Source organism: Coffea arabica, chromosome 6c (assembly GCF_036785885.1).
Source record: "Coffea arabica cultivar ET-39 chromosome 6c, Coffea Arabica ET-39 HiFi, whole genome shotgun sequence".
Lineage (NCBI taxonomy): Eukaryota > Viridiplantae > Streptophyta > Magnoliopsida > Gentianales > Rubiaceae > Coffea > Coffea arabica.
The window spans coordinates 22,211,185-22,226,300 of record NC_092320.1 but is presented as its reverse complement, the minus strand read 5'-3'; the positions used below and the strand labels follow the sequence as shown (position 1 = coordinate 22,226,300).

The 15,116-nt window shown below is 32.8% G+C and overlaps 2 protein-coding genes across 2 annotated transcripts; both read right to left on the bottom strand.

Annotated features, from left to right (window-relative positions):
- Positions 1-1,592: 1,592 nt before the first annotated feature.
- LOC113693151 (uncharacterized) lies at positions 1,593-4,306 on the bottom strand. The gene is made up of 3 exons (XM_072053292.1): positions 3,859-4,306; positions 3,118-3,347; positions 1,593-2,050 (listed from the first exon to the last, which is right to left on the bottom strand). Exons 1-3 carry the CDS (start codon positions 4,214-4,216, stop codon positions 1,772-1,774), a joined length of 867 nt encoding a protein of 288 aa, XP_071909393.1. The 5' UTR covers positions 4,217-4,306; the 3' UTR covers positions 1,593-1,771.
- Positions 4,307-10,007: 5,701 nt separating this feature from the next.
- Positions 10,008-12,519, bottom strand: LOC140008554 (uncharacterized). Its single transcript, XM_072053291.1, has 3 exons — positions 12,162-12,519; positions 11,661-11,890; positions 10,008-10,370 (listed from the first exon to the last, which is right to left on the bottom strand). Exons 1-3 carry the CDS (start codon positions 12,517-12,519, stop codon positions 10,092-10,094), a joined length of 867 nt encoding a protein of 288 aa, XP_071909392.1. The 3' UTR covers positions 10,008-10,091.
- Positions 12,520-15,116: the final 2,597 nt, after the last annotated feature.

The following is a 15,116-nucleotide window of genomic DNA, read 5'->3' as shown; positions in this document are numbered from 1 at the left end:
TCTTTCTAGAATTGCTTATGTCGTGTCAAGATAACTAATATTTCAACCAAATAGATTTTTGAATCTCTCTATACAGCAACACACACAACAGGTATGACACTTAATCTTTTCGTATTGGTGTTAGTGCCTAACCTGTGAATCCAAAAATGTTATCGGATTATCAATGTGTTAACCACTATTCTCACTACAATACTTTTAGTTTTGAGTCAATCTCAGATGTTAAACCTCCTTCTTTACAAACCTTAGTTTAGGGGAACTCACGGTAATACCAATTAACACAAAATTCTATATAAAAAAAATTTTTTAAAGATATTTTTGTGTATAGTCATTTGCTGTTATCAAAATTCCAAAATCCATCCAAGAGCATACTCTATTTCATAATTTCTAAAATTCAAGTAGGATTCTATATTTTGACTGTTTGCATTAAATTCTAGTAGGATTCTTCTTTGCATAATACTATTCTTTTTATCAGCGTATTATACTTTGCCTTACCCAAATGTTTAACCAGAATAATCATACAATGATAGGAAATCAAGTTTCGGATTAAAACCTGAAAAGAACTAAATTTGGCACAGTCTGCAGGTGTATCTTCTTTTTTTTTTTTTTTTTTTCCTTGATGTCTCTATAAACTTGAAGGATATCGTGAAATTGCAAGTTATTTCTTGATATAATGCGGATTTGATGTCCTGTTTGTGTTTCACATATAATAGGAGCAGTCCTCTTGATTTTGAAATTTCTGAGGAGCAGGTTATTCAAATCACTTAGAACTTCACCAATTAGTTTAGATTAGACAGCTAGATGTTATCTTAGATTAGACAGGTCATTCTTGTTGCTTGTAGGTTACAGATATAGCATTGTCGTCGAGTGTGAGTGTCGAAGGTCCATTGGAGTCCCTTTTAGTTAGCAATTGTCTGGATGTGGTGCTTTAGTGGGTCCCCCTTAGATTGCTTGTCTTAACGCTTTGTCGGAAAGAATCAAGAGTTTACGAGAGGTGGTAATAGCTAGGCCCGCGTCGTCGAGTGTTTCCCCTCCCCTTTCTCCCGCATCGGTCTGGTAAAGAGTGTGTGAGTGTTTAAGATCCATTGAAGTCCCTTCCAGTCAGCAATTGCGTGGATGTGGTGCTTTAGTGGGTCCCTCTTAGATTACTTGTCTTAACGCTTTGTCGGGAAAAAAAAAGGGTTATAGATATAGCATCATATTCTGCTCTAAGCTGTGTAGATCATGGTACAAAAAGCACACAAATTGTTTAAAATACATATGGATGTGCATATGTTACTGTATAATAAAATCGTGTATCTTTTTTTTTTTTGGGCAAATTCCACTTTTATCCCCTGTGATTTAGCGTTTTTTACATAACCCCCTATGATTTCAAAAGCGATACATAACCCCCTTATGATTTGGATTAAAGTGTCAAAGTGACGGGAATGATCATTCATAATAGCGTTACCTAAAATATCAAAATTACTCTTATGTAAAGTTGAAATTTTTGTATTAACCAAGGGGGGTTATGTGTATATTTTAAAAATTATAAGGGGGTTGTATGGTAAAATATTAAATCATAAGGGGGCTATATAATAAAAATATAAAAATCATACGAGGTAAATGTGTCATGTATTTATAAGGGTACAAAAAGCACACAAATTGTTTAAAATACATATGGATATGCTGTGTATCTTTTTTTTTTTTTTGGCATCCTAATACACTCTCACTCATTCATGAGCTTCCTAATACACTCTCAGTCATTCGCTCACTAGAGTCCATACATTAAAATTCAAAGTGAAGAGAAAATGGGAACTCCTGGTAAAGTATATCCAGCATCCACAATGAAATGGTTGCCTGATACATAGCTTGAGGAGTCATGAATTAAGAACCGAACAAGTGATGTCAAAGCTGGGTCTGTTGTGCCAAAGGCTCTTAAAGGCACTGTTCTCTCTGCCACATTATTAATCCAGCGCTTTTTTACAAGCTCTTCTGTGATTTGAGACCTGAAAAGTCCAGGGCTTATTGAGTTCACCCTGACTTTGTACTCTCCCAATTCCAAGGCCATTATCTGTAATTCCAAGGCCATCATGATTAGGAAAAAAAGAAAAAAAGTGACTTAATGCCCTATGTACCCAATAATAAGCATTGTACACATCTTTTTTTTTTTTTAAATCTTTATCAAACATTAAAAAAAAAAATAAAGAACATATTAGAATATAGGGATAATTTCACAAACCTCCCCTAAGATTTTGAACAATTACAGAGAACTCCCTTCAGGTTTTAAAAATTACTTATAGCTCCCCTACTTTTCATGTTTAGTAACAATGTAGGTCCAACAAAATAGATTTTTTTACAAAAATCATAAATTGTCCTTTTGTACAAAACTGAAAAAGAAAAATATAGTATACTCAATTATTTTCTTCTGCACTTTGCATAAATCAACAAGTTTAATTCTTAAAAACCATCCAAACATAAGTTCTAAAACTAAGTAGCCATGCAAAAAATCTTAAATTGCATATAAAATATCAATACTCGCCATGCAAAAAAAAAAAGAAGAAAAAAACACACACACACACAATGCCCATTGATAACTAGTTGTACCAAAAATTAAATACCAATGCTCAAATACTTTTTTTTAATACAATCTAATCTGATATAGAGTCGTCATTACAATTCCCTTATAGCCTTAAAAATATTAATATTTCAAAATTAGAGAATAAATTCTACTTCCTCCATAATAAAATCGTAATAAAAAATATCTAATACAATGAAAGAAATCCTTATGTAATTATTGACATGTTATAAAAGTTTTTCTTGGCAACAAACAAAATATGACAAATTTTATATCTTTAGTTCTTCTTCCTATTTCAATCATCAATTTCATTATTTATTTCTCCACCATTTCGAGTCTCTTCATTTTCTTCTAATTTGACACATAATCTGCTCTCTCCGTTGCTTTTGTAAATTTTAGTTTGCTAATATCCACAAAATTGAAAGATAATAAAAAGAGATGATGATACATGAAGCAAAACCTCTTCAATCTGCGCGTCTTGTTAAGACAAGAGTTTTTGGCAACAAAATCAGTTTTTCATGCTCAACTCATTGATGCAATTAATTAAATCATATTAATCATACCCTTGTCATGGAGTCCATGCCGGCTTTTGAAGAACTATAGGCAACAGAACCCCGCATTTGTGCTCGGTTCAGCCCAGAAATTGATGAAACATTAACAATACAGCCACCTGTGCATGCCTCACGCATTTGCCTACCAACATACTTGGACACTAGCCAAGCTCCAGTCAGGTTTGTTCTCATTGTAGAATTCCATTCATTTTCAGTAAGATCCAGTGATGAACTTATTGAACCTGTTACAGACAAGGAAGCATCAAAATTAGCAAGATTACCAGTCTGTATGAGCATTTCGACAACCAGCTACTTAATTAAAACCTGTCTCTTTCTTATTGAACTTAGGTAGAAGAAGATGCCTTCTGTAATTCTGTTAAACTAGTTTTTTGATTGATTTTAAAAATCGACACTAATAACAGCAGATACATGCATCAGATGTTGCAAATTGAATGGATCTCTTTCCAATGCATCAGATACAGCAAGTGGAATGGATCTCTTTCCAGACTGAAAAATTAAAAAAAGTAGAACTCTTGAAAGAACAGAGGTCTCAGATTCTAAACCACTTGTCCCTCCCTGTTTATTAAATTCCACCCCTTTCCTGCTAGAAATTTTTTTTTTTTTAAAAAAAAAGAGTCGATAACTAGGATAAATTTGACTTAATAGTCGTTTGTCATTTTTTAGTGATTTTGGAAATTTCTGTGGTGCATGGCATAACCATAATTCAAATAGTATATAACATAACTTGCATACCTCTTACACCAGCATTGTTAACCACAGCATCAATATGTCCAAATGCACTCCAAGCCCTTTGTACCGACGTTTCAATGGTGGAGGCATCAGCTGTGACATCAAGCTCAACCGCCACAGCTCGAGTAGAATTAGGATCCAACTCAACCGGAGATGACGTGCTTGGAGAGGGAAATAGTTGGTTGATTTCGTCACAGAGAGACTTAAGCCACTCGAGTCTACGGGCGGCCGCCACGACCTTGCAACCGGCCTTGGCGAGGTCTAGGCAAAATTCTCTGCCAAGCCCAGAAGATGCACCTGTGACAAAAACAATTTTGCCATCCAAGTGACTCCATGGTTCAAATTGGACGCGGTCTCCCATTGTTGTTGGATGCTTGTCTTGTTAAATTCCTGGGGCCCCTTATATAGAATGTGTGAACGAAGTTTCTTTGTATTCTCGTACTTGCAGCACATGCATCACATGTTTGGGATTTTTTTCGTTTTCTGATCGAGTCACCGGAAAAATAAGTGTCTGGGTTGGGTAAAGAGAAGGAATTCAATCACTACTTGACTTGGTATCTTTAGTTGGACATCAATGACGCTCACCACAAGTTTTAAACCTCATCCGTGAGAGTGAAAGGGATTGGCTGGTACAGGAAGTGTAAGTGACAAATTTAAATTCGAGATTTTTACTTACACGGGAAAAAAAAAAAGCTCACATGTGACTTTGGAGCTGCTGCTGGATAATTATAAAGGAGCAATAGCTCTATCAAAAATAGTTGTTGCAAGCAATGAAGATGATCGAGTAATTGAGACATTTTTCCTTATTTCATTTCAATTTCAATAAAAAAAAATCATGATTCTTTTCTTTTATTTAATATGTTTAGGAACATTCAACAATGTGACTTTCTTTCATAAAATTTGAATAGCTTTTTGTTTTCCTTGTTGATAATAATAAAATCAAAATCTTATTTTCCATATTTATTTTATTTTTTTGTTATTCTAAATCTATTGCCATATCACTTTAGCATAAATTTTTTAACTATATAACTAAAAGCGAAACATAACCGGAATCATAAGGAATCCAAACCTTAACCAAGGGTAGCCAAAACCAAACACGGAGATGGGGTTTAAATAGTACTAGTACGAGAAATTTAGTGAAATTTATGTACTGGTTAATTAGTCACCATATTTGAAAGGCTAACACGGACCAAGGTCTTGATGGCAACTGATAAGATACCCAAAAAGGTAAGACTCCACCGTTTGACCATGAAGGTGGACGTTAGACTTTCGCATGTGATGATAATCTTTTTTTTTTTTGGTCAAAAACATGTGATGATAATCAACTTACTAAAAGTTGACAACCAATCACCGCAGATCTAAATAGTGCTTTTACATTGGAGTTTTTGGGAGAAAAAAAATTTCAAAAGCTGCAATTCAAACAGGGTCTTGCAATTTTTTAGAATTTTTATAGAAAAATATACCATAGTAATGTGTTGTATGTGAAATAAGAAATATAATTAAAAAAGTAATTATTATATATACTGACAGTGTATACACTATCACTGTTGAATGCATGATATATGAGCAAATTTTGAATTTTAAATTTAAATTCAGATAAGTTGTCATACAATCAATGGTGATGGTCTATATATTTTCAGTATATAAAAAATTAATCCAATTAGAAAAATATATAAAAGGAATATCTTCAAAAAAATTTTGCCTAAAATGTGACAATCTAGACGAGAATTAGTGGTGTGATATATATGTTTTTAAAAAGAGTAATTAAAAATGCGTCAAAAGAATCTTTTAAAAAATTTTGTAATATATTTGCTATCCAATTGGTTTGTAACATGTAACAAATAGATATAATAAGACAATAGCATATGAAAAACATTATAAAAATAATCAGACTTAATGCATACTATCAACAGTATGATAAATTGACAGAGAATCCCAATTAGCCCAAATATACTATCTGGCAATGTTATGCAGTGCACAAAATGACGTAAATTTTTCATGAAGTGACATTTTTTTTTTTATGTCTATTGTCTAATTCCTAAATCATCTATTTGGTGAGATGCGTAAGAAGTGGTGTGTAACCCGTAATGCTCGCTGGTTATAACCTGCAATACTTGCGGCCTATGTGAGTTGATGTGTGCCACAAGCAGGGAGATGTGCAAAATTAGGTGCCACAGAGTCCAAACTCTGAACTTTACAAAAGATAGAGAAAAAGAAGAAAATTTGAGAGCGGAAATAATGATATAATGATCAATCTGATTAATATTTCTATCAGTTAAGCGAGATCTTGAGAACCTAACTGTTAGAGAATTAGCAAATATATATGGATAAATCTTTTATGCACTGTCAGTATTTATATTTGCGAGTTTAGATACATATCATATACATATAATTTAGTATTTAAATTTAAATTTGGATGGTATGACAAATATCTTGATAGTGTAAAAGAGATTAATTCAACAAATACATTGTGACCGGTTGAAGATATCGGATCTACTTGAGTGCTCAGGGCTCTCAAGATGGTAAATGACAAAAATGTTCAAGATTGGATCACCAAATCGCTGGACAGACAGATGAGATGGATCCAGGACAACCATTTGCCTTCTGGGTCGGGTACCCACCTCATGCAATAATAAGGTCCGAATTAACGGCCTTAAAGCTTTAAATAGCTGACTTTGACCAAGGTTTTGATAATAACTACGCTTAAGCTCAGCTAAGAGGTCAGCGAGGAGATGAGTTGGGTGATACTGAGAGAAGGAGTGTAAGTGAGAGATTTGGACTCGAAATCACTTGCACTTAAAAACTGGAAAAGCTTATTTAAGAATTGGTCAAGAATTTATGGTACATGAAGGTATGCTGTAGAATTTTAGTTTTTCTCAACTTTAGTTTTAAATAATTTTATTAGCAAATGTAGTTGGATCGGATCATTCCAAGGTTTCTAAGCTTAGTCCCAGACAGTAAAGAGGACATTTTTTTTTTTTGGCACTAAAAGAGGACAAAATTGAAAACATGTAAGCAATGTTTTCAGAACCGGACCGGACGCGGCCGGTTCGACCGGTTGGACCGTGAACCAGCCATGTCACCGGTCCGGTCTAATGCTAAAGCCGGAAGTTTATGGAGAACCGTTGAAACCCGGACGAACCGTGCGAACCGTTAAGAACCGCGAACCGGCGGTTTTTTAAATTCTTCAACAAAATATCAAGAATGGTGTAGTTAAGATTCGAATTTGGGTCTCCAAGTTTAAATATGACAATCTTACCGCTAGACTGTACTTAAGTTTGTTGAGAATTCTACTTGATTAAAAAATATATTAAAACATCAAGTTCTTCTCTTATTTTTTTTTCAATTTTTTCTTCTTAACCATTTTTAACCCAAATATCCACAACAAGATTTTCTCAAGTCTTCACCATTATTATCAGGTTATTATCTTTAGCAGATTGTAAACAAGTTGAAAATTTCAACTTTTCTTGTTTTCCAACATTTTAGTAAGTTTAATTTTTTTCTTTTCAAGGTTTTTTTTCTATATTATTATCTTTAGTTGATTTTTTGCATTTTCTTCTTTTTCCCCTCAATTTTCATATGTTTCCCTCATTTTTGTTTTATTTTTATTCGATTAATTAAGGATGAAATTTTTTCAAAAGTAGTGCACATCCGTGTAGGAATTGGGTAGGAATTACAAATAATAACATTGGGTTGGTCAAAAATATGGTAGTTGGCACATAATCGAAGCTATTGATAATTGAATTTAAAATAATTAATGGTATAGGATCATTGAATTTAATATAACATGTTAATTAGTAATGTTTAGTAGCAATTAATTTTTTATGTGTTTAACTGTATATTTGTTTTTCAAAAATTTTTAGTTTTTTTTTAGTTTGAGCAATTAGATTTATATTTTTATAATAAAATTTTAACTTTTTCAGCTTAAGTTGATGAAATTGTGAAGGTGGTGTGGTTGCTTTTCATGCCACTGATAAAAGTTTGCTATTCAAATAGTTTGTCTTAACTTGAACTCTTTTATGGATTTTTTTAAAGGTTGTAAAAGAATTTCAATATTTAATTTATTTATTTTTTGTGTTTTTATTTGTGATAATTGGTGCACATTTGGATTGTATCTATTTATGTTTATAATGAATTTATGAAAACTTGTGGTGAATTATGATATTTTAATTATATTTTATCATTCCATGTTTTGTGTATAACTTTTAGAAAATTTATTATTATCATAACTTAAATTAAGTTATGTTGGTAAAGTTCAAGTGTAGAATGAAACCTGCTTAGTACTTAAAAAAAAAAAAAAAAACAGTGAACCTTTGAACCAGCCGGTTGGACCGGTCGGACCGCGAACCGGCCACCTCTCCGGTTCACTGACCGGTCCGAGTTTAAAAACATTGCATGTAAGTAGTATCCAAAGTATGGTTTCAAGTAAATATTATTTACTCATCAATAGAAATCATGTCTTCTCAAACAATAATAACCAAGAAATAAGAAAAGACCATTAAATGACAACAAAAAGGTTATAAGGTATAGAGAGGGCCATGAGCTACAAATTTTTATATTTTATTATTCAACTTGCAGCGAATACTAATTTGATCACTTTGCAATTCTTGAACTTTAGGATCAAAGTATTTTTAAGAATCACATTATGATATACACAAAAAAAAATTGGCTTCACATCCTTCTTTCTAGAATTGCTTATGTCCTGTCAAGATTACTAATATTTCAACCAAATAGATTTTTGAATCTCTCTATACAGCAACACACACACAACAGGTATGACACTTAATCTTTTCGTATTGGTGTTAGTGCCTAACCCGTGGATCCAAAAATGTAATCGGATTATCAATGTGTTAACCACTATTCTCACTACAATACTTTTAGTTTTGAGTCAATCTCAGATGTTAAACCTCCTTCTTTACAAACCTTAGTTTAGGGGAACTCACGGTAATACCAATTAACACAAAATTCTAAAAAAAAAATTTAAAAGATATTTTTGTGTATAGTCATTTGCTGTTATCAAAATTCCAAAATCCATCCAAGAGCATACTCTATTTCATAATTTCTAAAATTCGAGTAGGATTCTATATTTTGACTTTTTGCATTAAATTCTAGTAGGATTCTTCTTTGCATAGTACTATTCTTTTTATCAGCGTATTATACTTTGCCTTACCCAAATGTTTAACCAGAATAATCATAAAATGATAGGAAATCAAGTTTCGGATTAAAACCTGAAAAGAGCTAAATTTGGCACAGACTTGAACATAATCATACATATGATGGTTGGAAATCAACTTTTGGAATGAACCTGAAAATAACTGGATTTAATCTTCATATTTTGTTGCTTGTTGTAAAAGCTGGAAAAATCTGAAGGTGTATCTTCCTTGATGTCTCTATAAACTTGAAGGATATCGTGAAATTGCAAGTTATTTCTTGATATAATGCGGATTTGATGTCCTGTTTGTGTTTCACATATAATAGGAGCAGTCCTCTTGATTTTGAAATTTCTGAGGAGCAGGTTATTCAAATCACTTAGAACTTCACCAATTAGTTTAGATTAGACAGCTAGATGTTATCTTAGATTAGATAGGTCATTCTTGTTGCTTGTAGGTTACAGATATAGCATTGTCGGCGAGTGTGAGTGTTTTAGGTCCATTGGAGTCCCTTCCAGTCAGCAATTGCCTGGATGTGGTGCTTTAGTGGGTCCCCCTTAGATTGTTTGTCTTAACGCTTTGTTGGAAAGAAACAAGAGTTTACGAGAGGTGGTAATAGCTAGGCCCGCGTCGTCGAGTGTTTCCCCTCCCCTTTCTCCCACATCGATCTGGTAAAGAGTTAAGTGTGAGCGTTTAAGATCTATTGAAGTCCCTTCCAGTCAGCAATTACGTAGATATGGTGCTTTAGTGGGTTCCCCTTAGATTGCTTGTCTTAACGCTTTGTCAGGAAAAAAAAAAAAAAAAGGTTACAGATGTAGCATCGTATTCTACTCTAAGCTGTGTAGATCATGGTACAAAATGCACACAAATAGTTTAACATACATATGGATATGCAGATGTTACTGTATAATAAAATCGTGTATCTTTTTTTTTTTTTTTTTCAAATCCTCGAGCTTCCTAAGATACAGTTGATCCCACAGTCCTGCTTAATAAAAGATGTCATCCGAGTAATCCTTCGATTTTCATAATTATTTCTTCATAGAATCTCTTTTAAATAGCATCAAACTAGGGTCCATACATTAAAATTCAAAGTGAAGAGAAAATGGGAACTCCTGGTAAAGTATATCCAGCATCCACAATGAAATGGTTGCCTGATACATAGCTTGAGGAGTCATGAATTAAGAACCGAACAAGTGATGTCAAAGCTGGGTCTGATGTGCCAAAGGTTCTTAATGGAACTGTTCTCTCTGCCACATTATTAATCCAGCGCTTTTTTACAAGCTCTTCTGTGATTTGAGACCTGAAAAGTCCAGGGCTTATTGAGTTCACCCTGACTTTGTACTCTCCCAATTCCAAGGCCATTATCTGTAATTCCAAGGCCATCATGATTAGGAAAAAAAGAAAAAAAGTGACTTGATGCCCTATGTACCCAATAATAAGCATTGTACACATCTTTTTTTTTTAATTTTTATCAAACATTAAAAAAATAAAAATAAAGAACATATTAGAATATAGGGATAATTTCACAAACCTCCCCTGAGGTTTTGAACAATTACAGAGAACTCCCTTCAGGTTTTAAAAATTACTTATAGCTCCCCTACTTTTCATGTTTAGTAACAATGTAGGTCCAACAAAATAGATTTTCTTACAAAAATCATAAATTGTCCTTTTGTACAAAACTGAAAAAGAAAAATATAGTATACTCAATTATTTTCTTCTGCACTTTGCATAAATCAACAAGTTTAATTCCTAAAAACCATCCAAACATAAGTTCTAAAACTAAGTAGCCATGCAAAAAATCCTAAATTGCATATAAAATATCAATACTTGCCATGCAAAAAAAAAGAAAAAGAAAAAAACACACACACACACACACAATGCCCATTGATAACTAGTTGTACCTAAAATTAAATACCAATGCTCAAATACTTTTTTTAATACAATCTAATCTGATATAGAGCCGTCATTACAATTCCCTTATAGCCTTAAAAATATTAATATTTCAAAATTAGAGAATAAATTCTACTTCCTCCATAATAAAATCGTAATAAAAAATATCTAATACAATGAAACATATCCTTATGTAATTATTGACATGTTATAAAAGTTTTTCTTGGCAACAAACAAAATATGACAAATTTTATATCTTCAGTTCTTCTTCCTATTTCAATCATCAATTTCATTATTTATTTCTCTATCATTTCGAGTCTCTTCATTTTCTTCTAATTTGACACATAATCTGCTCTCTCCGCTGCTTTTGTAAATTTTAGTTTGCTAATATCCACAAAATTGAAAGAGATTATATTAATTAAAAAATAGACAAGGGATAGAAAAATAGAATTTTTTGGATTTTGTAAATTTATTGCCTTAATGTTAAATTTGTCTACCAAGTGGAAGGCATTATAGGCATTTTACTATGTCAAGGGAGGTAAGTGTAATTTTTTAAATCTGAGGAGCGTTGAGTGAAATTGTCAGAAACCTCAAGAGAGGTTTCTGAAATTATCCCTAGAATGTATGGCAAAGATGATGATACATGAAGCAAAACCTCTTCAATCTGCACGTCTTCTTAAGACTTAAGACAAAAGTTTTTGGCAACAAAATCAGTTTTTCATGCTTAACTCACTGATGCAATTAATTAAATCATATTAATCATACCCTTGTCATGGAGTCCATGCCGGCTTTTGAAGAACTATAGGCAACAGAACCCCGCATTTGTGCTCGGTTCAGCCCAGAAATTGATGAAACATTAACAATACAGCCACCTCTGCCTGCCTCACGCATATGCCTACCAACATACTTGGACACTAGCCAAGCTCCAGTCAGGTTTGTTCTCACTGTAGAATTCCATTCATTTTCAGTAAGATCCAGTGATGAACTTATTGAACCTGTTACAGACAAGGAAGCATCAAAATTAGAAAGATTACCAGTCTATATGAGGATTTCGAGAACCAGCTACTTAATTAAAACCTGTCTGTTTCTTATTCAACTTACATAGAAGAAGATGAGTTCTGTAATTCTGTGAAACTAGTTTTTTGTTTTTCTAATAAATAAAAATGCAGTCATTTGATTGGTTTAAAAATTTACACAAATGATCACTAGTAACTGTGGTGCATGGCATAACCATAAATCAAATAGTATATAACATAACTTGCATACCTCTTACACCAGCATTGTTAACCAAAGCATCAATATGTCCAAATGCATTCCAAGCCCTTTGTACGGACGTTTCAATGGTGGAGGCATCAGCTGTGACCTCAAGCTCAACAGCCACAGCTCGAGTAGAATTAGGATCCAACTCAACCGTAGATGACGTGCTTGGAGAGGGAAATAGTTGGTTGATTTCGTCACAGAGAGACTTAAGCCGCTCTTGTCTACGGGCGGCTGCCACGACCTTGCAACCGGCCGTGGCGAGGTCTAGGCAAAATTCTCTGCCAAGCCCAGAAGATGCACCCGTGACAAAAACAATTTTGCCATCCAAGTGACTCCATGGTTCAAATTGGACGCGGTCTTCCATTGGTGTTGGATGCTTGTCTTGTTAAATTCCTGGGGTCCCTTATATAGAATGTGTGAACGAAGTTTCTTTGTACGAGCAAGACGTCGACGCGTTTCTCGTACTTGCAGCACATGCATCATATGTTTGGGATTTTTTTCGTTTTCTGAGTCACCTGAAAAATAAGTGTCTGGGTTGGGGTAAAGATAAGGAATTCAATCACTACTTGACTTGGTATCTTTAGTTGGACATCAATGACACTCACCACAAGTTTTAAACCTCACCCATGAAAGTGTAAGTGACAAATTTAAATACGAGATTTTTTACTTACACGGAAAAAAAAAAAGCTCACATGTGACCTTGGAGCTGTTGCTGGATAATTATAAAGGAGCAATAGCTCTATCAAAAATAGTTGTTGCAAGCAATGAAGATGATCGAGTAATTGAGACATTTTTCCTTATTTCATTTCAATTTCAATTAAAAAAAATCATGCTTCTTTTCTTTTATGTAATATGTTTAGGAACATTCAACAATGTGACTTTCTTTCATAAAATTTGTATAGCTTTTTGTTTTCCTTGTTGAAAATAATAAAATCAAAATCTTATTTTCTATATTTATTTTATTTTTTTTGTTATTCTAAATCTATTGCCATATCACTTTAGCATAAGTTTTTTAACTATATAACTAAAAAGGAAACAGAACCGGAATCATAAAGAATCCAAACCTTAACCAAGGGTAGCCAAAACCAAACACGGAGATGGGGTTTAAATAGTACTAGTACGAGAAATTTAGTGGAATTTATGTACTGGTTAATTAGTCACCATATTTGAAAGGCAAGACTGATAAGATACTCAAAAAGGCAAGACTCCACCGTTTGATCATGAAGGAGTAGATAGACCTAAGGCTGGTTAGGAGCTGGAACTAGGGGTATGCAAAATCGAAAAATTCTAATTTACCGATCGAATTCGAATTGAATTTGGAATTTTTGAAATCGGTAAATCGGGAATCGGAATTGAATTTGGGTTTTCCGAATTCATATATTTTGAATTTGGTTTGAATTCGGTAATGGAGTTTTCCAAATCGGAATTTCCTATTTCGAATTCACAATTGAATTCCGATTTCGATTTCAAATTCGTTTTTAATATATTTATATATTTTATACATGTAATATAAAATTTATCTAATATTATAAATTTTATATTACATAATAAATATTATATTATATAATAATATATAAAATTTTCCCAATTCGGTGAAATCGGAATTCGGTGAATTCGGAATTAGTGAATTCGAAATCAAATTCGGTCGAATTATCAGATACCAAAATTTCAAAAAATTTCGAATTCAAACTTCCGAATTACCGATTTCGAATTCGATGCACACCCCTAGCTGGGACTTGGATTTTTGATCCACGGACGTGAGACTTTCGCATGTGACGATAATCAGCTTACTAAAAGTTGACAACCTATCACCACAGATGTAAATAGTGCTTTTACATTGGAGTCTTTGGGAGAAAAAATTTTCGAAAGTTGCAATTCAAAAAGGGTCTAGCAATTTTTTAGAATTTTTATAAAAAAATATACCATAGTGATGTGTTGTATGTGAAATACGAAATACAATTAAAAAGAATAAATCTTATATGTACTAATAGTGTGTACACTATCACGGTTGAATGCATGACACATGAACAAATTTTTGAATTTTAAAATTAAATTCAGATGAGTTGTCATACAACCAATAGTAATGGTGTATACACCATCGGTGTATAAAAGATTAATTCAATTAAAAAACTATGTAAAAGGATTATCTTAAAAAAAATTTTGCCTAAAATGTGACAATCTAGACGAGAATTAGCAATGTGATGTATATGTGATAAAAAAGTAATTAAAAATGTGTCAATAAGACAATGACATATGAAAAATATTATAAAAATAATCAGACTTAATGCATACTATCAACTGTATGATAAATTGACAGAGAATCCCAATTAGCCCAAATATACTATCTGGCAATGTTATGCAGTGCACAAAATGACGTAAATTTTTCATGAATTGACTTTTTTTTTTTATGTCTATTGTCTAATTCCTAAATCATCTATTTGGTCAAATGCATATGAAGTGGTGTGTAACCCGTAATGCTCGGTGGTTATGACCTGCAATACTTGCTGCCTATGTGAGTTGATGTGTGCCACAAGCAGGGAGATGTGCAAAATTAGGTGCCACAGAGTCCAAACTCTGAACTTTACAAAAGATAGAGAAAAAGAAGAAAATTTGAGAGTGGAAATAATGATATAATGATCAATCTGATTAATATTTCTATCAGTTAAGCGAGATCTTGAGAACCTAACTGTTAGAGAGTTAGCAAATATATATAGATAAATCTTTTATGCACTGTCAGTATTTATATTTGCGAAATATCTATTTATATTTGTCATCTTCTACTTTTGGCACAAAACAAATTTAATTTACAAATCACTCAATCAACTTCTAAAGTGTACTACATATTCCACAAGCTATTTTAATTTTACAAATCACACAATTAAGTTCTAAAATGTAGGGTTCCACGTTGAAATTTAAAACAAAAACTATGAAAGCTAATGTAACCACCTAAAGTATAGCAAT